Raw genomic sequence first — 24312 nt, 5'->3', positions numbered from 1 at the left:
TAGAAACATAGACATATATATATTATATATATGTGTATGTGTCGTAATCTATATATATATATATATATATATATATATAAATATACATCATATTTTAACACCCCTCCTCAAACACATGGTGAAATCACCGAGAGTTTGCTAAAGAGGAAGTAGAAGCGAGGCGAAGGCAAAGCTTTGGTGAAGAAGTCCGCCAACTGATATTCGGTAGGAACATATGGGAGTTGAATGGTGCCTCGTAAGAACTCATCTCGAACAAAATGACAGTCCATCTCAATATGCTTCGTTCGTTCATGAAAAGTGTGATTGCTAGCAATATAAATGGAGCTCTTGTTGTCACAACACAACTTTGAAGGAGTTGAGAATGAGACACCCATATCTTTAAGTAAGCTTCTTAACCATATAATCTCAGTTGTGGTAGTGGCCATTGCACGATATTCTGCTTCGGTAGACGAGAGAGAAACTTTACGCTGCTTCTTACACCTCCAGGAGATAAGCGACTCCCCAAGAAACACACAATAGCCTGTGGTAGAAATACGATCATCGGGGTTACCCCCCCAATCAGAGTCAGTATACGCAAGTAAAGTAAGGTGAAGAAGAGGATAAGAATACTCCCTTAGTTATGGAATTTTTTAAGTATCTGATAATCCTCATTACTGCTGCCATGTGAGTAGTGGTAGGAGCAGTCTGAAATTGGCTTGCACTATGAACTGCATGTGAAATGTCAGACCTGGTGATAGATAAATATGTTAAGGATTCAATCAATTGACGATAAGGCGTGGGGTCTGCTAAAGGAGTGCCATCATTGGCTCTCATATTGGCATTGATCACTTCTGGAGTCTCCACCCTTTTGTCATCTGTCAGCCCAGACCTAACAATAATGTCAGAGGCAAGCTTCATCTGAGATAGGACATACCCCTTGGGGGAGTATGCAACTTCAATTCCTAAGAAATACCTTAGGAAACCCAGATCAGACATATCAAAATTTTTCTTAAGAATATTTTTAATAAGATCAATACCTTTCTTATCATTACCTGTGATAATCATGTCATCAACATATAATAACAAAATTGTTATGTATTCATTAGAAGATTTAACAAACAAAGCAGTATCTGTGTAACATGAGGAGAAACCATTATCAAGAACTACTTTGCTAAAAAGATCATACCAAGCTTTTGGTGCTTGTTTCAGACCATAGAGAGCTTTGTTTAATTTTAGAATATTACCTTTCCCAATTTCAAGACCCGGCGGAGGGTCCATATGAACTTCTTCACATAGAGTTCCATTTAAAAACGCATTTTTAACATCAAGTTGATATATCGGCCATTGTTTGACGGATGCTAAAGCAATTAGGGTTCGTACACTAGTCATTCTGGCTACAGGAGCAAAGGTTTCTTCATAATCAATCCCATATTCTTGGGCGTAGCCTTTTGCAACCAAACGAGCTTTGTATCTTTCAAGAGACCCATCACATTTGGTTTTGACTTTATATACCCATCTACACCCAATTGCTTTTTTTTCTAAAGGTTGAGGAATAATGCTCCAGGTTTGGGCCTTGTTAAGAGCCTCTAATTCAATTTTCATAGCTTCAATCCAATGTGGGTGATCTTTAGCTTCCTTGAATGAGGTAGGCTCATGATACGAATGTATTAACATGAGACAGGCCCTATAATTCGGAGAAAAAGATTCATAAGACAAAAAATTTTGTGGTGGCCTACTAGTACGAGAAGATCTCCTAGGTGGATTGTTATCAATAGATTCTTCTAAAGAGAAGTCTTGAGAGTATCTGTCAATAGCAGGTTGATGTTCATTTCCTATCCGCCGGGTATATACATTTATATCATTAAGGTTTTCATTTTGGGAAGTATTATCATTATAATGTAAAATTCCATCACAGCTAGTATCACAAGTAATTGCCTCAGGGGATTCAATTCTAGGAGCTAAGTCGAATAGAAAAGAATAATCGATGTCTTCCTTAGATGTGTGGATATCGAAACCATTTTGTTCTTCAATAAAGTTTACATTTCTCGACACATATAATTTATTGTTTCGAATATCATAACATCTATAGCCTTTTTTATTCTCACCATAGCCAATGAACACACATTCAATAGCTTTAGGTGACAACTTATCTTGTCCTAGACTAAGTACAAAACATTTGCATCCAAAGATTCTTAGTCTATTAAAATCTGGAGTAATTTTAAATAATTTTTCAAAGGGCGAAACATTTTTTAAAGAAGAAGAGGGCATACGATTCACAAGATATGTTGCGGTGAGAAGAGCTTCAGCCCAAAAGTTTTTAGGAACATTTTTAGACACAAGAAGAGTTCTTGTGGTTTCGATTAAGTGTCTATGTTTCCTTTCCGCAAGACCATTTTGTTGCGGAGTTTTAGGACAAGATCGTTGGTGCAAAATTCCATTTGTTTTAAAATAATTTTGAAAATCTTTAGACATGTACTCTCCTCCTGAGTCGGATCTAAAAGTGGCTATATTGTGTTGGAATTGATTTTGAACAAGAGTGTGAAACTCTTTAAAATTAGTGAAGACATCAGATTTATTTTTGATAATGTAAACCCATGTGTATCTAGTAAAATCATCAATAAAAGAAACATAGTAAGAGAAGCCCCCTTTGGACATAACGGGTGTCGGTCCCAATACATCGGAATGCACAAGTTCAAAAGGCCTTTTTGACACAAAATTGCTATGAGAATATGGAAGAGAGTGAATTTTTCCAAGAATACAATCATTGCATGTAAATGTATTTGTATTACAAAATTTTTCCAAAAACGGAAAAAGGTACAACTTGGAAATACTAGGGTGTCCAAGTCTCTTATGCCAAGTCTCAATATCTTTGGATTGAACATGATTACAAAATGATTTGGATGACAAAGACAAAAAATCCATATAGTAAAGGTCCCCTCTTCTATGGCCTTGCCCAATCCGCTTCCCGGACCGGAGATCCTGCACATAGCAATGGGTTGGTGAAAACGAGACATTACATTCAAAATCGGTAATTTGAGAGACGGAAAAAAGATTTAAATTAAGTTTTGGAATAATTCGGATTTTGGGAACAAAAAATTCTTTGTTTTGGTCATAAGTTTTCTCAAGGTTTCCAATGCCTTCAACATTTAAAGATGTTCCATCGGCGGTGGATACATATGATTTAAATTTATTGAGACTTGGTTTTGATAAAAGTGATGCATTTGGAGTCATATGGAAAGAGGCACCCGAGTCAAGAATCCAAGAAGTCATACCTGGAAAAGAGGAGATGGCGGCACCGGAAGTGGAAGGTGAAGAGGATGATGTAGAGGCGTTCATCTTTATAAATTGTTGAAGAGTTTCGGTTAGATGAGCGATGGACTCCTTTATGTCACCATCCTTCTTTGAATCTTCATTGATGATTGAAGGAGTTTCCCCCACGGAAGCCACCTTCTTTTTGAATCTAGGGCAATCAGGACGAATATGGCCCGGTTCATTACAATTATGACAAATGATTTTTCTTCCTCCACCACCATTATTCTTCCAAAAATGTGGTGGTTTATATGATCTTACATTGTTGCCGGGTCTAGACACGGCATGCACTTCATCAACATCTCTTTTCAAGGCCAAACGGGTTTCTTTTTGACATAAATCGGCCAAAATATCGCTTAGAGGAGTAGAGGCCCTATGAAGTAGAGATCCTCTAAGTTGTTCAAATTCGGGATGAATCCCATGAATAAATTGAAAGAACCTCTCTCTTTTTCCATTTGCTCTTGTCTCATAGCAATAGCACTTCCTTCCCATTGCGGTTCGAGAAGGACAAGTTCATCCCATAAAGAGGATAGGGCACTATAGTAGTCCCTAATACTCATATCACCTTGCTTGGTAACTCTTACCTTCTCTTGTAGAAAAAAATGCCTAGCAAGGTCTCTTTGGGTGTACATGCCTTTCATAAAAAACCATGCTTCATTAGCCTTTTTGAATTTTGCAAGGTTTGCACAAATCTTCAATTCGACATTATTCATGAACCATGCTAAGATTTTAGCATGTTCACTTTCCCAATCTTCCATTTTAGAAGAATAATCAAGAATAGCCTTTTCTTTTTCTTCTTCGTTCAAGGCTTTTTCCTCACCTCCTTCAAATTTAGTTAACTTTAATTGTGGTTCCGGAATGGTTCCACATACGTAACCCCAAAGCTTTTTACCTTTGAGATTATTCTCCATAGCGGCCACCCACATGCGGTAATTGGTCCCATCCAATTTGAATGAGAGATCGATTTTTGCATCTTTGTTGGCCATTTAGAGAAAAAGAATTTATAAGACAAGAGAGAGGAGAGGTATTACTTGTCAAGGGAGGATCCGATGAAGCCTTCTTAGCCAAGGCTCTGATACCATGTAATGAAGTGCCAAATGAAAAGGGCAAAGTCTCCAAGCGAAAGCACGCACATACACAAGAGGCCACAAAAGGGCAAAATAAACCACAAAAGTGGTCAAGCACAAAAAGAGGTAAAAAATATATTTCACTTCATAGAATGCTTCACAAGAAGCTTAAGAAATACATGGGGTTGTGCCCCTTATTTATACACAGCAAGGGACCCAAGGAGGGGCTCCCATAGAGTCGTTGGAGCCCCTCCAACAGTCATATTTATGACCGTTGGAGGGGTCCAACGACTCTATGTGGACCCCTCTAAAATGAATAAAAAAGGAAAACTAAAAAACAAAAAAGGAAAAAGAATAAAGGAAAAAGAAAGCATATCAAAGATATGCGTGTACATGTGAAATGACAGAAATACCCCTATCGGGTTTTACAAAATAAATATATATATATATATATTTATATATATAGATAGACACATAGACATATATATATTATATATATGTGTATGTGTCGTAATCTATATATATATATATATATATAAATATCATATTTTAACAAGTATGACCACCTCATTCTAGCATAATATACAATATCAAATTGCACCTGGTGTTGAAGAAACTCCAGTTTAGAAAACTTTCGATTGGAGTCTTATTCTATATGACATAGATATGGCCGTGGATACGGGGACTATTTTTATGCAGTTGTATTTAAACTTACCTGGGTATCTTCCACGCTGATTGGAAGAAGATTTGGAATAAGTCACAAGACCAAAAGAGGTTTGGGTGGTCTCCTGCGCATGCCCACATATAATGCAACTACATAGCTGAAATCCTTTTTTTTTCTTTTCCAATTGTTTTGGGTGCTGTCCATAGTCACCAATATCACTGATATTTTGAGAATATTGCCCGATAATATCCACAATTTAGGGTAAGCCGAAATTATCAGCAATATATTGTGATATTTTCAATATATCACCAGAATTCAAAATCTCATGATAATTATTTTTAAAAAAATTTGTTTTTGATATTTCAAGCTACATTTTCTTTTTCTTCCTTTTATACTTTAAAACCTTTTAAACTTGTTTCTTTATATTTTTTCAAGAAAAATAATGCAAGACTTATTATTTTATTATCTTTTTCATTATTATTTGTATTTTTTCAATTTTTTAAACTTCTGAGAAAATTTCGAGAGAAATCACTTATTGAAAAAAATTCTGAGGACAACCCTCGGCAAGAAATTTGCCTTGAATGATATAGGTGACTATGGTGTTGACTTTATCAAGTGGGATGAGCCATGCAAACATTTTTGCCCACTAGATTCCAGATATCAAATTGGTAAACCAGGCCATGCCATATATATAATACTCTATAAAAGGCTGATACAGAAAACTGGCCCAATTTGCCATTTAACCAAATTATCTGCTCTACAGAATTATTAGGTCTCAATCCTTAACCCAGGCCATTAATTCTAACCAAGAAGCAAATTCCTCCTCAAATCTCTTCTAAATGTAGTGTACCAGCCTCTTTAACCAAACTATCTGGGCTTTTAGCTAATCTGTAGAGGTTTGAAAATTTCTCTGCAAGAGTAAAATGACCGGACCATCTAGCAGTCCAAGAATGCATGTTTGTCCACTACCCAACTGGGCTGCTGTTAAATCTTTGAATTCATGATATGGATCCTTGGACTCTTTCATCCACTGCTTTTTGATATGGATCAACAGCCTTCTAACAACACACCTAAATATCTGATAGGTAAGTCCTCTTGTTTGCAGTCAGAGATGATTTTGGATGCCTTTCCAACTGTGGGATCCGAATTGAACACAATCACAACACACTTCTTAATACGTGTACCTGACATCATTGCAAGTACTTGGAGAGTCAGTCAGGTCCTACTCAAACTGGCAGTTGGATGCTAAGCCAAAAATTAACTCCCTCAGTAAATTGAATTATTGTAAGGGGACAATGCCTGATATTGTTAGCCCTTCTAAAAACTCCAATTTTGTAGCTCTTCGTAATAAACCTGCCAAGACTTCACAAACTAGGTTGAAAAGGAATGGCAATAGGGGACACTCCTACCTAAATCTGTAATGGCTTGCCCTCTATTCCATTTATGTTAACTGAAAATGAGGTGTTAGTCAGTAGTTTCTCAATCGAATCCATCAACTTCCTCCCAAAACCCATCTTGGTCATGGTGTTAAATAAAGATTCCCACTTTTGAGAGTGGAAGGCCTTATCCATATTGAGTTTCGCTAAAAATGCCGACCTCTTCGAACCGTGAATGAAATATATAGCTTCATTTGCAAGTACATAACATGTCGTATTCTTCTACTTGAAACAAAAGCACATAGGATGAAATTAACTCCTGTAAGAGCTGATCTAACCTATTGGCCAATATTTTTGCCATCAATTTAGAAAGATTCCAAAGGGGAGGGGGCGAAATCCATGCATGTCTCCTGTGTTTGGCTCCTTTAGGATCAAGATGAGTGTAGAAAGGTTCAATACTCCCAGCAGCTGCTCATTTCTCCATGAACCTAAGCCGTTCTTTCTTGCTTTCTGCCATATCTACTTTAAAAATCCCACCGGGTATCCAGGGTCTTGTCTTTATCAAGAGACCAAGGGCATCTTTTGATTTCCTCTATCATGAAAGGGTGTTTCAGGGTCTTTACTGAATCCATTTGAATCATAGTTGTGTCCCATGTAAAATTGCGGCAGTTACTGGTCAGACCAAGTTTTGTTTTGATGCATCTTATGACAGCTTCCAGGATATTATTTCTCCAACCTGTCATAAGTATCTTTCTTTCTATTTGAAGTAATTTGGTGAAAGAATTGGTGTTCAGGTTCCCATCCTTCTGCTAGACTATCCTTGAACACTGCTCCCATTTTATTTCATCTCTAATCCTCCATTCCATGATCAACTGAACTAGTTCTTTAATTCTTTCCTTAATATCTTCATTCTTTGGTGGATCACAGCTTTGTTGGCGTTCTTGAAGGAGCGGCAGCTCACATTCCCAAACTTGAATATCATGTAACTAGCTTTTGCCCAATTCTTTACACCATTCAATGATGCTCCTTTTAGGCCCTGGTAGTTTAGAAAGTAACTTGAACCCATCCCATCTGCGAACTGTAGGTTTCTTCCAATATTCAAATCACCAAATCCTTGAAACTTCCCACCCTTGACCACCAATTCTGAAACTTGAATCTTTTTGAGATGACATGAGCTTCACTACACTCCAAAACAAAGGCTTCATGGTTTGAAATAGTATGAGAGATTGAACTCACTAATTCAGGGAAGACCTCCATAAAATTATGAACACCAAGAATTAATCAAGCTTCCACATACATGGTCTGGGAGCAATTATTGGACCAATAAAACCTCTCCCCAAGTGCCATGTCTCTCAATTGAGCCTTATCTATGAATTTCTGGAACTTTATCATATACTTGCCACCATTAATGTTTTATTGGTCATCCAAGTTGAAAATCTTGTTGAAGTCCCCATCCATACACCAGTTAGACGTTAAGCTATCCTTGATTGAGTTCAGTTCATCCCAAATTAGTTTTTTCTTCGCACTCATAGAAGCTCCACATGTGACCATCAACATAAATGCAGAGTCAGGGAATCCTTTGGGGGAAGACAATAGAAAGAATTTGCTTGCTTGGATTTGGGAATTGGGATCCCTTACTTTCGTCCTTCCACAAGACTAGAATTCAACTAGATCTCTTGGAGCTAGGCTTTTGAGCATATTCGCTATGCCTCCGTATTCAATTCTTTAGATTCCCCTCAACAACACCAACTTTAGTTTCCACTGCCTCAGTGGTCAAAATTATGCTTCTTATTCCAGTTAATCAGAAAAAATGGCGATTTGAGCTGTTTAGGCCCCCGGTTTTTGACATTTCCAGGCCTCGTGGTTGCAAATGAGATCTGGCCCATGAGAATCTTACCTCAATCTATCAATGATTAGTGCAGGATCTAGGGCTTTGATCTCTCTTGAGAGTTTAGGCTTCTTTTTGTTTACTCCTCTTATGTCAATGCTCTATGAATGATCTAGGGCTTTCATCTCTCTTGAGAGTTTATGCTTCTTTTTGTTTACTTCTAGCATGATCTCTCTTATCCTTGCTTTGTTTGTCCCTCCAGCTTCTCAGTAGAACCACCATTGTTGAGTCCTCCAGCTAACTCTCATGAGCTGACATGCCTTTTTTAGTGAGAAATGCATATTGTTTGTCTCTTCCAATTCTTGTTCTGGCCTCATGGGCCCAATCGGTTCATGAGGGTAATTCCTATATTCATCAACTTCATCAAAGCCATGTTGTGATGGGCGGCTTTCTTGGAAATCCCTACTATGGCAAGATCCTGTTATAATGTAACAGAGGTCTTCTCACAAATCACATACCCAAATATGGGTTCAAACAAAAATAGCCACTAAGGGCCAAGAGAACACACATAAAAATAATGGCTTTATTATGTAAAGAATGCACACAAAATGCATAGCTTACAAGGGGGCATAACTCCATATTTATACATAAAAAACTAGCCGTTGGGGAGCTCCCAACAACTAGATTTCTAGCCGGTGGGGTTCCCCCAATGGTCATATTATCAAGGACAAAAATGGCCTTGACAATACTGACAAAATACAAAATACAAAAAGAAGAAAAAAACAGAAATAATAAAATACAAAAAAGACATAAATATCTTACTATTCAAGCATTCAACCAAATATCATGCAAAACCAAATATTATGCAAAGCCAAATATGCATAAATGCATGAATTAATGCTGAACAGCAAAATATGCATGCATGAATAACTTATTAAGTTATTTATTAGAGTTGTTTTTGCATGCATGTCCCTATTAAATGCACATAAGTTTAATTTTCACTTTTCCTTAAACCCGCGGATACTCAAAACATGAACAATTCCCGAAGTTCAAGTTAGGTTTCTAGTTGTAGCTTAATACACAATTTGTATTTTATTACTGGGTTCCACACTTGTTCTTCGATCGATATCAGTAATCCTCAGCTAATGCCGAAACATTAATGAAAATCCTCAACTATTGACACCACTTTCTTGGTATACCAATAACTACAGCTGAGTCAACACCACCACTCCGAGGCAAAATAGATGAATCTTCTTAAAACCGTAACCGGGAGGTGAATCACCATATCGGGTTCAGGATCACAATCCTACACAAAGTTTTAGTATCCTCGTGGTCCCCCATGACTGTTATCTAAGATTCCCACACCGTGGAAGGGACATCAAAGAAGAGATTAATTACACTATTTGGTCTTTTTTTACCATTTCAAAACAAATTTAAAGTTCTTTATAGAAGAACCGTTTTGCAAATCAACATGCAAAAACAATTTCGGGCCCGGTCCTTCACAATTTAACAATGTAATTAAATTTGAAAAATCAATAATTTTCGGAAATAAATTTTGTAATGCATAAATAAAATCAACAACATTTGGAGCAACACATTCTGGCCTACACGGCCCGCAGTGGTTCACATATGACCACCAACATATCTCAAAAGTGATTTATTCAATTTGCAACATTTCAGTAAACATGCAACAATTTTCAAACATGTTCACAATGCATATTCAAAATACAATATGAATGCACATTAAGCCAAGTACATACGCATGCGAATGCGATGCTCACAAACCACACCATTTATGATCAAATCCATGCATATGATCACAGTCATGCAAGCATTAAATTATTTTCAGATTCATGCGTATGATATGCACAATTGCAAACTGATCAATTTAGGATTAGATTTATGTATCAACTCAAAAAATACATATTCCAATCATAATCAGGTACATGACCATCTTCATGTACGTGTATCTACCATCACAAAACCATTTACCGCTGGTCTGATTCATGTACATACTCATAATTATGTACATATATCGACCATAACAATAATTATGCAATCCACGGATCAGATTCATGTGCATGATCAAATTCATGTACATGAATCAACCACTCAACAATAAATATATTATAGCTGGTCTAATTATCAAGCCAATAGCGGGGGTTGATCCATGTATACGAGCAAAATCATGTACATGGGTTGGCCAGGCTGAAAAATACATGTTGACAACATGCTGGTTGATCCATGTACATGATCAAAATCATGTACATGGGTCGGCCAGACCAAAAATAACTATGTACCAGCATGCTAGCTGATCCATGTACATGGGTCGGCCAGACCAAAGATAAATATGTAATCAACTTGCTGGACGATCCATGTGCATGATCATAATCATGTCATGGGTCAGCCGGACCTATACAAACATGTACAATATGCTGGCTGATCCATGTACATGATCATAATCATGTATATGGGTCGGCCAGACCTTTACAAATACTTATACAACATGCTGGCTGATCCATGTACATGATCCCGGTCATGTACATGAGTCAGCCAGACCAAAAAATAAACATTCAATCTGCATGCTGGCTGTCAAACTCATGTACATGGGTCGGCCAGACCAAAAAGAAATCATGTGACAGCATGTACATATACATCAGTACGAAACTCGATAATTTGAAACACATAAATATTATGATGCATGAGTACCAACTTGACAAAATCTGAATCATATACATGATTTCCGATGCATGAATATTTAATTCATTAGGTCTGAACTACATGCAGATTTTTTTGAAGCATGATCCAGAAAAGTCAATAATCAACAGTACATGTATAACTCTTTCAGATGCATGCTCATATGATCGATGGAACCAAAATATATATATATATACATATACATATGATCGACAAATCTAAATCGCAAAAATATCTTTAGATGTATGGTTATGAAACTTGACAGATCTGAATCGCAACATGTATCTAGATGCATGTGTATGTGACTCGACAAGTCTGAAACAGGAAAAATATATTCAGATACATGCTTGTCAAACTCGACAAGCCTGAAGCAAGAAAAATATATTCAAATGCATGCTTTTCAAACTCGACAAATCTGAAACAGGAAAAATATGTTCAGATGCATGTTTTTCAAACTCGACAAGTCTAAAACAGGAAAAATATATTCAGATGCATGTTTTTCAAACTCGATAAGCCAGAAGCATGAAAAATATATTCAGATGCATGCTTTTCAAACTCGACAAATCTGAAACAGGAAAAATATATTCAGATGCATGCTTTTCAAACTCGACAAGCCTGAAACAGGAAAAATATATTCAGATGCATGATTTTCAAACTCGACAAGTTTATTTTCAGATTTAAATACACAAGGGAAATCGACAATCTACAACTCAATCCCTATATATATATATATATATATTTAAATCAGATTTTTCCTTTTCCCCCACTAAACTCGTGCTTAAATCGAATTATATGATTCCCTTTCCCTAGCGAATTAACAGAGAAACTCGTACCTTGAATCGTAGATGAGAAAAAGACTAGAAAATCGATGAATGCTTGAAAAAATATTTTCCTTCTTTTCTTTCTCTTTCTTTTCTTTCTTCTCTCTCCACATGATTTTTGCTTCTTCTTTTTTCTCTTTCTCTTTCTCTATCTCACTCTCTCTACCTCTCTTTCTCTCTCTAGAACTCGAGTTCTAGAGAAAGGCTCTTACTTTTTCTTTTTATATTATATAAGTCTATAAGGGAAGTGACGTCCCCTCTAGAGTGCTCTCATATGTAGAACTCTACTCCCCTTATCTCTTTATCTTCTAGATATTTACCATATTTTATTTTATTAAATTTTAATTAATATTCTAAGAGAATATTCCAAAGGGGTGACGCCCCCTCTTGAAGACTCTATGGGCCAGGTAGAACTCTACCTAATCCTTACCTTAATTTAGAAGTTATTTTTGTAAAACTTTAAATTCAACTTAGTTTTAAAATTGCCATGGATGGATTTCGGATCTAGGTTTGGATCCGAGATCCAAATCCACATGAATCCAAATAAGGCCAGATCCTAGTTAATATGGATCCTGGACCGGGAATCAAGTGAAGCGGATCCAGTTGGATCCACTCCAGAAAAAGTTCCAAAATAGAGGTCGGTCATTTTAGAAAAATGCATTTTTCGGGCCAACCGTAATTCAATTTCGGAAAAACAGGTTGCCTACGTGATGTACATTTCGAGGCGGATATAACGGTGGTCATACCTGAATTTCGCTTTCAAATTTCGGCTGAATTTAACTTGAATTTTGCTCGAATTTAAAGGTTAAGAACTGAAAATTTCTCAAATTTATAACTCAAATAGCTCGTCAGTGGGCTTTGGGCTACTCCTCGACCCTGCTAACATCACCTCTAAATTAATTATTTTCTCATGATTTTATTAATTTAAATATAATATAATTTAAAAATTATGTTTTTACCTTTTAAAAATCCTGAAAAAATGCGAGATATTACAATGAAAGGAGTAATTTGATGTTTCCAAACGAGATAGTTTGAAGAAGTTAGTTTTTCTGGAACAAGCTAAGAAAGGAGGGAAGGATTCATGGGAAAAGGAGGAGGAGGAGGAGGAGGAGGAATTTGAGCCATTTGAAGGAACTGGGTGCAATAATAATAAAAAAATAGAAGTTTTTTTTTTCAACTGAACCAGGTGAGTCTTAGGCTGACAATCAAAATATGAACACCTGAGCTATGCCAAAGATCTGAGAGGGGACGTGATTATCAAGATCACATCTGAGTGATTTTTTTATCAGGTCTGCCTATTTCTTGATACTTTGTTTGGTTTTGAAAAAGATCAAGGTTTTTTTTTTAATATAAGAAAAGGAAGGAAACATGGACACTGGGTGAGAAAGATCTAAGAAGGGGGATCTTTTCAAGAAGGATTTGAAGAGAAATATGAAAGAAGAAAGAAATCAAGAGGAATAAGAGAGAGATCAAACAGGAAGATAAAAAAAATGAGGATCTTTTTCAGAAAGATCAAAAAAAGAACAAGGAGTATGGAAGAAAGGAGGAAACACAGGCTTCTGATAAAAAAAGGTCTAAACAGATGGATCTTTTTTAGAAAGATCTAAAGAGGGAGATTGAGAAGACGAGGATTAGAAGAGATATCGGATCTGATCAAGGTTTACCTGGATGAAGAACCAACAACTCTGATACCATGTAAGAAATCTTTAAAATATGCCTTTTGAAATCCTGCAGCAAAGTGTGAGTAGGGGAAGAAGAAGCCAACATTGGAATAGAGTAGTCTACGATTTTTTCTGTATGTGGCTGCCTCTGTTTCATTAGTATTTAATATGAATCATTAGGGTTTGGTATTTTACCAGAATACTCTTAATATAAACACTTTTTACATAATATTTTTAAAGACTGGATTGGATCTGTTTGAACGCAATCCAAAACATCCACATCATTTTTCTTACTCTTCTAATACTAGGGGAATCTATTGAGAATATCTTTCTAAAGCACATGGAGGATGGTTTTCGGTACGTCGAGTATAGATTTGAATTTCATTATGAGATTGGTCTATATTATCAAAACCTTCATTTTTATTCCCATGTGCATCATGAGTGTCCTCATTGTCACTCTCCTGCACATCATGAATGTCACCACCTTAGTTGTCATAGGCTCTAGGCGATACCCCAAATAAAAAAAATAAAAAATATAAAAAACATACTAAGAAACATGTATAATATAAAATCAATCAACAATAAGCAATAGAAAAATAATATATTGTTGAATACTGTAAAGCAATTATATTACATAACCTTAACCTACTCAAATAAATTAGGAATAAATTAACAATTGAATAAACAAACCATACAACTAACAATGTGAATGAATAATACATAAAAAATAAAATCATGTATACAAAAAATTAACAATAGACATAATACAAGCAATAGACAAATAATGTCTTCTTCTCATCAATAGACATAATACAAGCAATAGACGAATAATTTCTTCTAAACAATAGACATAATATAAACAATACACAAATAACATGTCTCTTCTTCTTCTCCTCCTCGTAGAAGAAAACAAATGATGTCTTAAAAAAAACTTTAAAAAAAAGCCTAGGCTCTAAAAAGGGCTAGGCAGTCGCAGCCTAGGCGGTAATATAGGGTCCCACCGCCCAAACCGGATTGCTTAGGCGGTGAGGCTGCGCCTAGGCACCACCTTTGACAACTAAGGTCATCACAATTCACTACTTTATCATGCTCATTGACAAAATAAAAAAGAAAAGAATAATTACAATGCTCTTGGAATTTATCTTTATCAAATCTAGTTTTGTTTTCAAGAAAAATGACATTTCTTGAGACATATAGCTTGTCCCTTTTAATTTCATAACATCTATATTCTTTTTTAGGGATAACTTTAGCGAAAAGTTTATCATTTTTGTTGGTAAGAACAAAGCTATTACAACAAAAAACTCTTAATCTATTATAATCCGGAGATGTTTTAAATAATTTTTTCAATGGGAGAAATGTTTTCGATAGTTATTGAAGGCATTCTATTTATCAAATAGACCGCCGTAAGGTGTTTTCGGCCCAAAAATTTTTTGGAACATTTCTTGATATAAAAAGTGTTCCGGTAGTCTCAACAATATGTCCATGCTTTCTTTCGGCTAGCTTATTTTGTTGAGAGGTATAAGGACAAGATCCTAGGTAAATAATCTTATGTAAATCAAGATAGTTTTTGAAATCTTTTGATACAATTTCTCCTTCGAAATCATATCTAAAGATTTTAATATTGGCTTTAAATTGAGCTTTTGCATAACAATGAAATTTTTGAAAACAATCAAATACTTTGGATTTATGTTTAAGAAAATATATCCACGAGTGTCTACTATAGTCATCCACAAAAATAACATAATATGATACTCCTCCTTTTGATATAACCGGAGCCGGTCCCCATATATCTAAATGCACTAACTCAAATGTTTTTTTTGACATAAAATGACTAGGTCTAAAAGGTAAAGATTTCATTTTACCAAGAATGCAATTTCACAAACTAAATCCGTTTCTTTATAATTTTACGAAAATAAAAACAAATATATTTTTGACACACTAGGACGTCCTAGTCTCTTGTGCCAATTTTCTATATTTTTTTTCACAAAATTACAAAAGCATGTTTTGATAACTCAAGATTTTCCATAACATGGAGATCTCTTCTATGGCCTCGCCCAATCGGCTTCCCGAACTGGAAATCTTGTATCAAACAATCATTAGATGAAAAAGATATTTTGCACCCATGATCCACAATTTGGGAAACATATAAGAGGTTTAAATCTAATTTTGGCACTATTCTAACATTGGGTATATAAAAGGTTTGACGTTTTTGCAAAATTCTAAATTTTTTTATTTTTAAAGAAGTTCCATCTGCGGTTGAAACCATGGTTGCCAGTTGAGGAAGTGGGAGCGGGAAGCGGGAGCGGGAAGCGAGGCACTTTCAAAATTTTAGGAAGCGGGGAAGCGTGGGACCACTTAGGACCGATTCGGGAAGCGTCTCGGAAGCGACCTAGGAAGCGTCTCGGAAGCGACCTAGGAAGCATCTCGGAAGCGTGGGGGAAGCGAAAAAAATAAAAGTAAAAAATAAAAAATACAAAAAAATTGAAAAAACAGGAGAAGCGAGGGGGAAGCGTGGGGGAAGCGTGATGGGAAGCGCGCTTCCCATTAAAGGGAAGCGCATCCCCCCATTAAAGGGAAGCGCGCTTCCCAAAAAAGGGGGACACTTCCCCCCACGCGTCGGAAGCGCGACGTTTCGCGCTTCCCCTTTTAGCTAGGCGCTTCCGGTAACCCTGGTTGAAACATAAAAATCATTTGAGTTAATATGGCATTCAGATAGTGTGGAATCATTTGGGGTCATATGAAAATAAGCGCCAGAATCAAGAATCCAAGAAGTCTTACCAGGATCAATACATGTGGATATGGTTGCGCCCGAGAGAAAAACTTGATTCTTGAGCATTGGTTATAGTGCCTCTATGAGTTGTGCCAAAGACAATGAGCCCATGCTTTTAGAGTTATCATTTGCACCACTTCTTTCAATAGTTGGTCTCACAAAAGCCACATTCTTTTCATCTCTTTGATTTTCTCTCCTCCTTTTAGGGCAAAAGTATTTGATATGACCTGATTCATAGCAAAAATAACATATTAATTTGCCACTCTTATTGTATTCATGGTCACCTCTTCTATCATTTGGGCTCCTTCCATAATCATTGGAATTTCTTCCATTCTCATTACTTTTTCTAAAGTGAGAGGGGGCTTATAGGCCCTTGTGTGGTTTTTGGGCCTTGACATAGCAAGCACATATTCTTATTATTTACTATGAGTTTTCTTTAACCTATTTTTTTCCATAGTCAATTCTTCAAGCGTTTCCACTATGGTAGGTACTCCTTTATGAAAAAGGGCCTATTTAGTTCCTTCAAATTCGGGCCTAAGCCCATTTATAAATTGGTAGAAATGTTCCGTTCTAATTTGTTTTTCAAAGAGTTCTACATTTCAAGAACAATGTCACTTAAGCTCTAAAAAACCAAATCATCCCAAAGAAGAGATAGGGCATTATAATATTCTCTAATGCTCATCTCTCCTTGAGTGATGGTTCTTACCTTATTTTGCACATTACATATATGAGCTATGTCCTTTAGACTATACATACCTTTAAGATATTTTCATGCATCACTAGCAAAATCAAATTTTGCTAACCTTGAACATTTTTTGATGTCAACACTATTGATTAGCCACCCAATGATCTTGGAGTGGCATGTCTTCCATTCTTTTCACTTTTCTTATATTCGGTAACAACCTTAGACATATCTTGTCCTTGGAGAGCCACTTCCTTTCCAATTTTCATCTGGGTAAGCATAAGTTTAGGCTTTCTTTTGGTGCCATCAACCAAACCCCCATAGACCTTTTTCTTATATTTTATTCTTTACTATGGATGCCCACATCGCATAGTTAGAATCTTTAAGTCTCACGAGAACGGAGACAACAACTTCTCTTTCGTCCTCCATTTTTTACGACAAACAAGGGGGAGAGAGAGAGAGCTAGAGGAGAAAAGAAAGTGGAGAAGATAGCAAGAAATTTGTTGAAAAGGCATGATGCGTTTCCCAATGCAACGATTCCACAAACCGATGCTTCACCAATCTTTCAATCCTCTTCTTTGCCTTTAAGAATAAATCACAACCCAAGAGCATTAAGGCTTTGATACCATGTAATGAAACAAGAACAAGAATAAGGGTACCTCTTATGGGCTTACAAGAACACAATACAAAATCACAATGGATCACTTATGGGTCAAGCACATACACATAAGCCACTAATAGGCAAATAACACAACTAAAAATATAAGACTTGTATATTGCTGAAATGCTTAGAAAAACATTGTTGAATACAAGGAGAGAACCCCTATTTATAACAACGAGAGAGAGTGGGGGCAGCCCAACTAGCTGTTGGGTTAGCCCCTCAACGGTCATATTTATGACCGTTGGAAGCAGCCCATCAGCTAGTTGAAGCTGCCCCAATTAGTCACATCACATGCTATACAAAAAAGAAAATAAAAATCTGAAAAAGAAAAATACAAAGTCAGCCCCTAATGGGCTCACCACTATTACAATAAGAAATGATTGAAATATCCCTGATGGGTATTTCATTTTACATACAATTACATAGACTATATATATATATATATATATATATATATATATTAGATACACTATCTTAACACATCCACCATCTATTATTTAGGAAATAGATAGGAGATTTAAATTTAATTTTGGTACTCTAATATTTGGTATATAAAAGTTGAGAATTTTTGGAAAACTCTTTTAAGGTTTCAAAGCCTTTGATTTTTAAAGAGGTTCATCGATGGTTGAAACATAGAAGTTGTTAGAGCTATGGTACCTGTACACTCCATTTTCCCCTTCGTACCCCTATCAACACGCTTATCCCCGTGTCACATGCGTCAACACTCAGGCACACTATTTTACCCTCCGTACAAGTTTGTATTTAATTTATAATTTACAATTATATTTTCATTTTATAATTTTTATTTTCAGTATATAATATATATTTGAGATATAACATATATATTTAGATTATATTCAGTTTATTTTGTGTTTATGTGATATTTAATATATATATATATATAGTCGTGCCCCCATACCCATATTTTTTGGAATTGCCCTGTTATACCCTCCGTACCTGTACCCGTACCCGTACCCGTACCTAGGTGACAATATTAGAGTTAGTATAACATTCAGATAATATGGATTCATTAAAAGTCATATAGAAGGATGCACCGGAATCAAGAATCCAAGAAGTCTTATCGGGATCAACACCTGTGAAAACGGCCACACCGAAAAGAGAAAAAGATTGATTCTTGATTAGTGGTTAAAGTGTCTCCATTAGTTGAGTAAGTGACATGGACCCAACACTTTTAAAGCTTTCATCTTCACCACTTTTTTCAAAAGATGGTTCCACGATAGCTACCTTCTCTTCTATTTTCTTTTCTTCTCTTTGGGCAAAAAGGCTTGATGTGTTTTGTCAAAAGTGGCAAATGATCTTCTTCTTAGGTTCATAATCGTTGGTGATTCTTCTAAAATGAGGAGACTTGTAGCTCCATGTATAATTTTTGGGCTTAGACATAGCAAGCACAGACTCCTCATCTTTGGAGGAGGTGGGCCTTTTTAACTTCTTTTTTTTTAACTTATTTTTCTCTATAGTTAATTCTTCTAGAGTTTCAACTATGAAAAAAATACCTCCTGTATGAAGCATAGCAGACTTAGTACCCTTAAATTCGGGTTTAAAGCCATTAACAAATTGATAAAAATACTTCATTTTGATTTGTTTTTTCACGGAGCTCTATGTCCATAGGATAATGCCATTTAGGCTCTAAGAGGGCTAACTCATCCCAAAGAAAAGATAAAACATTGTAATATTCTCTTATACTCATATCTCCTTGGGTCATAGTTTTAATTTTATTTCAGAGATTACAAACATGAGCAATGTCCTTCAAAGAGTACATATATTGGAGATATTTTCAAGCATCGCTAGCAAATTCAAAATTTGCTAAGCTATAACACTTTTTAATATCCACACTATTAACGAGCCATTAATGTTGGAATGACCCATTCTCCATTCTTTCTATCTTTTGTCGTATTCGGCAACGGTTTTAGTCATGTCATCACTTAGCTTACAAGGGGGGCCAAGTGAACACACAAAAATAATGACCTTATTATGTAAAGAATGCACACAAAATGCATAGCTTACAAGGGGGCCATAGCCCTATATTTATACATAAAAAACTAGCTGTTGGGGAGCTCCCAACAGCTAGAAATGAGCTCCCAACAGCTAGATCTCAAGCCGTTCCCTTGACAATACCAACAAAATAAAAAATACAAAAAAGAAGAAAAAACAGAAATACAAAAATACAAAAAATAAAGACATAATAGGGCAGTTCTGCCCCTAGTGGCCTGATCTTATTACAAGGTCAAATGATCAAAATACCCTTAAAGAGTATTACCTATTACAAACACCTAATATATATATATATATATATATATATATATATATATATATATATATATATATATATATATATATAAACATTACAATCTTTTAACACCTGTTGCAATAGAGCTGGCAGTTCCTATGATCCCAAAGTGACATCCTTCTCCCATAACTGCCATCAATGGCTCCTGATCCTTTCCCAGGGTTGTCATTCATGGCCTCTTATGGTTCATCGCAAACCCCTTTGAGTCCGACGGGGTGTTATAACTGACCATGTGTAAAAATCCCTTAAAAGCCCCCCTAACATAATGGGATCCTGTAAAAGACTATCAGATCTCCAATGCAGATGGATATCAGTCCTGTCTCAATCCAAAAATATCAACCTCACAGTTGACCATCCATTGACACATGAAGTGGAGAGACAATCTGCACCGATTGCACCACCACATGACCAGACATGTTGGCAGCAACAATTTTAGAAAACTTCCCTTGGGCAGTTAATCTCTGTCCTACCTAGATCCACAAATGTTGACCCAGAACTGATGATACATGCAGTGTAGAGAATACCCCAAGGTGGCGATTGGACTACCACATGACCAGGCATGCCTGCAGCTGCAATATTTGAAAAATTTTCCTTGGAAATGAGCATTTGGTTATGATTATGTGCCTTGAATGTGGGGTTTTGATAAAAGCATCTACTAGCTAGACTTCCCCTTTGTGATTTCCTGACGACTAGCCAATAGATTCCGCAAGGTAAGAGCTACTGAAGAAAGTCCATCGGCACATCCTGAAAAATCTCCTAATATTTTTTTCTTGTGGAGCAAGTTTCTTCTCTACACATGATGATTTTGAAGATGGTGGAATTTGGATCTAAATAGATCCAATGAGCACACCATTTGAAATTGAACCTATGTAATCAAAAGCGCCGACTAGTCCGCCTAGTCAGCGGAGACATAAATAGCCTAGGCTTTGCAGTTCCTAGGTGGGTACCTTAAAATGTACCAATTTTGCTAATTAGGCATCGAATAGGATGCCTATTCAGCGATTAAGTTGCCCTCACCTAGGTGCAAGGGCAATTATAATCATTTATATATATATATATATATATATATATATAGTAGGTGGTAGGTGCCTACCACATTTCTAGCCTACCGCCAGCCTACTGGGCTTTGGAAGAAAATTTTCTATTTTTTTCTAAAAATTTCACCATATAGATGTGATCTACATGCTTGATTTTGAAGGAATAGACTCTTGGATTGTTAGATTCCGACACACAAGTAGTTTTTTATAAGATTAAAAAATCAATGGTCTACAATTTAAAAAAAATTCAAGGCTTAAAAATCATTTTTTTTATCAAAAAAACATGATCCAGTTGTCATTTTCTAGCAAATTGACCATGCCGAACACATCTGCAGGGTCAGATTTGCGAAAAAAACCCGAAAACACCTATACACTGGTAGTAGGCTGGCGGTTGGCTCAAAAAGTGGTAGGCAACTACCACTTTTTCTATATATATATTCTGATTATACTATGAATAAAATATGTGTGTGCGTTGCATTCAATTTTTCTATGAAAGTCTGAAATCATATTTTGTTGATTATACTGAATGTTATGAATAATTGAATATATATATTCTGGTTATATATATTTTTTGAAAGCATGTGTAATTGTGTACTTGTCTGATGAAAACATCTTATTACCAAAAGAATTAAACATATTTTTGTGTATATTTTGTATTTTTTAATTTTTTAACTAGTATTTTTAGGGGTCTAGCGACTAGGCACCGCCTAGCGCTTTTGACTACATAGAATTGAACATTGCCTAATAATGAAGGATGCCAGCAATCCTCCATGCATCTTTGGAGTAAGATGAGAAAAATCTTACCCTTCTATGTGAGTTTAAATAGGAATTTAGTGGCACTGTTAATTGTTTTATAGAAATATACAGTCTATAAAACAAATAATTCAAGAAGGGAGTGCATTTTTGAATCTTTTGAATCTGAAGTGGACATTCCCTGTGTGCTGTATACTGAATCTATTTTGTTCTTTTAAAGTACATACTGTTTTACTGAATATACATGAGCAAAGCCTTTCAAATGACTGTTCTATGTTATTCTATTCCTTGGTTTCCTCTACATGTGATTCTTACATAAAGATGTACTCTGGGGATATAAAATTTGTTAAGGTGATGTCTAGTGGAAAATCTTAGGGGTGTTCCTCTTGTTGCCAGTGAGTTTTTGATAATCATTCATGCTGTAGGGTATCTAGGTCTTTGTACGATCATGTTTGTATGTGTACGGTGTGTACAGGTCATCATATATGATTCAGCTTATATTTTAGCTGTATGAATTATCTATTTTGGGATGCAATAATCTTCACATTGGGGAGCATGTTGGTTTGTCTGCACTTTCTGTAGGAACTTTGTTTGATAATGACCATTGTGAGAATTTATAATGTATTTTAGCAACTTCCATTAATATCAAGGCTTCTGGCTGTTGCACAGGTAGATATATCAATCAAGTACCTGGGATTTTTCCTAGATGATGATGCTGAGCTAGAACACATAAGAAAGGTCAGATCATCTAGAAGAGATGCTTGATTGAATAGTCTTTATTTCATCCTGTTTTGCCTTATATTATTCAGTTGATTTGAACCTTTTGCTTGGGCTGTACTGAGTATTAGTTTATATGGGATTTGAATGTTTTGTTGCTTTCATGTATCTTTTCCTCCCATTGTTGCAGGAATATCAAGCTGGAAGGATGCTAACTGGTGAGGTCAAGAAACGTCTCATTGAGGTTTTGTCCGAGCTGGTTGAAAGACACCAAAAAGCACGGTCAACTGTCTCAGATGAGGTGAGCGAATAATTAACTTCTCTTCTTTCCTGGTATGCTAAGGTTTATGTTCGTGTTCAAGTTGCTTGTGTCTGAAAAGTATAAGGGCCTTATAAACTCTCTCTTTCTCCCTCTCTCTTATGCCGTGGTTCAAAACGGGGATGCGATTTGCATGTGTGACCCCTATGGCTCCTATGTTGTCCAGCTGATTTTATTGTAACGTCTCATCTGCCGCAGGCTAGAAGTTGTGTTCATTATTATTCTTTTTGGTTTCTGTAAGCTATTTTTGATTGACATGTATAAGAGGCTGACTTTTTAATTTTATTTGCAGATGGTCGATGCATTCATGGCAGTCAGACCCCTCCCTAACATGTTTGCATGACCTTGGGATCCTGGAGGTAATAATTTTATAATCTGAGACCATCATCGCATAATATTTTCTTTTCGAGGGTTATTCAAATTGAATTCTCGTATTGAACAAAGTCTCCTGTAATTTGATTTATACATTAAGAAGAAAATTAATTAAAAGACGCAATTTTGTAGGCAGTCCTGATGAGCTTGTAGAAGAATAAACAGTTAGCCTGATCATGTTAAACTACCGAGACTGTAAACATTATATGTTATTCAACAATGGGTTCTTTGACCATTCTTTTGGCGAATGTGGCAATATCGACTTCAGTTGGCCTCCAAATCTAGGTTATGATTATGTAGTATATAAAACAAGTTCGTTCAAGTTGGTCAACTTTTTATTTGTTATTTTGTTGGCGGGAATTTATTTATCAGAAATGATCGTACTGTCCTTATAAAATGTTGATATTTTGAAAATGCTTCACAATTTGCCGAAATCCTCCTCTATATCTATAATATCCAATTATAGACTTTTTAGGACATTTTTACTCTTTGCACAAGCAAACCTATTGATGCTTGCGTGATATATAATATATAGGTACGTTGTTCGAAGCTCGCAACTTCTTAATAAATAGTTGATTTACATGAACATTTTGTGGACCTAATGATATTCGCATAAACAAATTTTCAAACCAGACTAATTTTCATCCCACTAAAAGAGATTCATGTATCAAATGCATGCATCTTCTTAGGTTTGTAACCTCTACGTGAACCTTTTTTAATTGAAAAGTTTTAACTTGGTAGGCAGGTTCGTCCCATACATTTGTGGTAGTCCTAACATTTATGCACACGTTGTGCAAACCTTTTTTAACTGAAAGCTCTTGACTTACGTTTGCAAATATTGCAAGATCTTTGCAAATCATCTTTCTAAATGTTCACACATTTTTTATTTGAGCTTCAAAGGTTTGTGTTTCATATTTGTAAACTTCATGACCTTCATGTAGATACTGTGCAAACCTCTTTTAACTAAATACTTTTGACGTACATTCGCAAATATGTATTGCGAATGTCCTTTCGCATGTTGTTTGATTTGAGCATGACAAATTTGTTACATTTGCGGATTTTACGACCTTCATGAGGATACCTTGCAAATCCCTTTTAATTAAAATTACATAAGTTTTGAACGTACATTCGCAAAAGCCGAATATTCGTAAAAGTCTCACGTTCTCAAGTGCTATATGCAAAACTCTTCTTAATGCAAAACTAATATAATTAAGATGTGAATGTTTTGACCTTCACATGTGAATGTTTTGACCTTTGCATGCAAATGTCCTCACATAATTGCTCGCTTGAT

At 35.8% G+C, this 24312-nt stretch overlaps 1 protein-coding gene across 1 annotated transcript in view; it reads left to right on the top strand.

Annotated features, from left to right (window-relative positions):
- LOC149815827 (Nucleotidylyl transferase superfamily protein) overlaps window positions 1-23256 on the top strand; it is a 54933-nt gene extending 31677 nt beyond the window's left edge. The window contains exons 10-12 of the mRNA XM_089989345.1: window positions 22283-22351; window positions 22521-22631; window positions 22942-23256. Coding sequence (XP_089845471.1) covers window positions 22283-22351; window positions 22521-22631; window positions 22942-22992 — 231 coding nt within the window. The 3' untranslated portion in view covers window positions 22993-23256. The remainder of the gene's footprint in view (window positions 1-22282; window positions 22352-22520; window positions 22632-22941) is intronic.
- The last annotated feature ends 1056 nt before the right edge of the window (window positions 23257-24312 follow it).

The sequence above is a fragment of the Nuphar pumila genome, chromosome 15 (assembly GCF_984573655.1).
Source record: "Nuphar pumila chromosome 15, dmNupPumi1.hap1.1, whole genome shotgun sequence".
NCBI lineage: Eukaryota > Viridiplantae > Streptophyta > Magnoliopsida > Nymphaeales > Nymphaeaceae > Nuphar > Nuphar pumila.
This window is presented reverse-complemented; position numbering and strand designations above follow the sequence as displayed.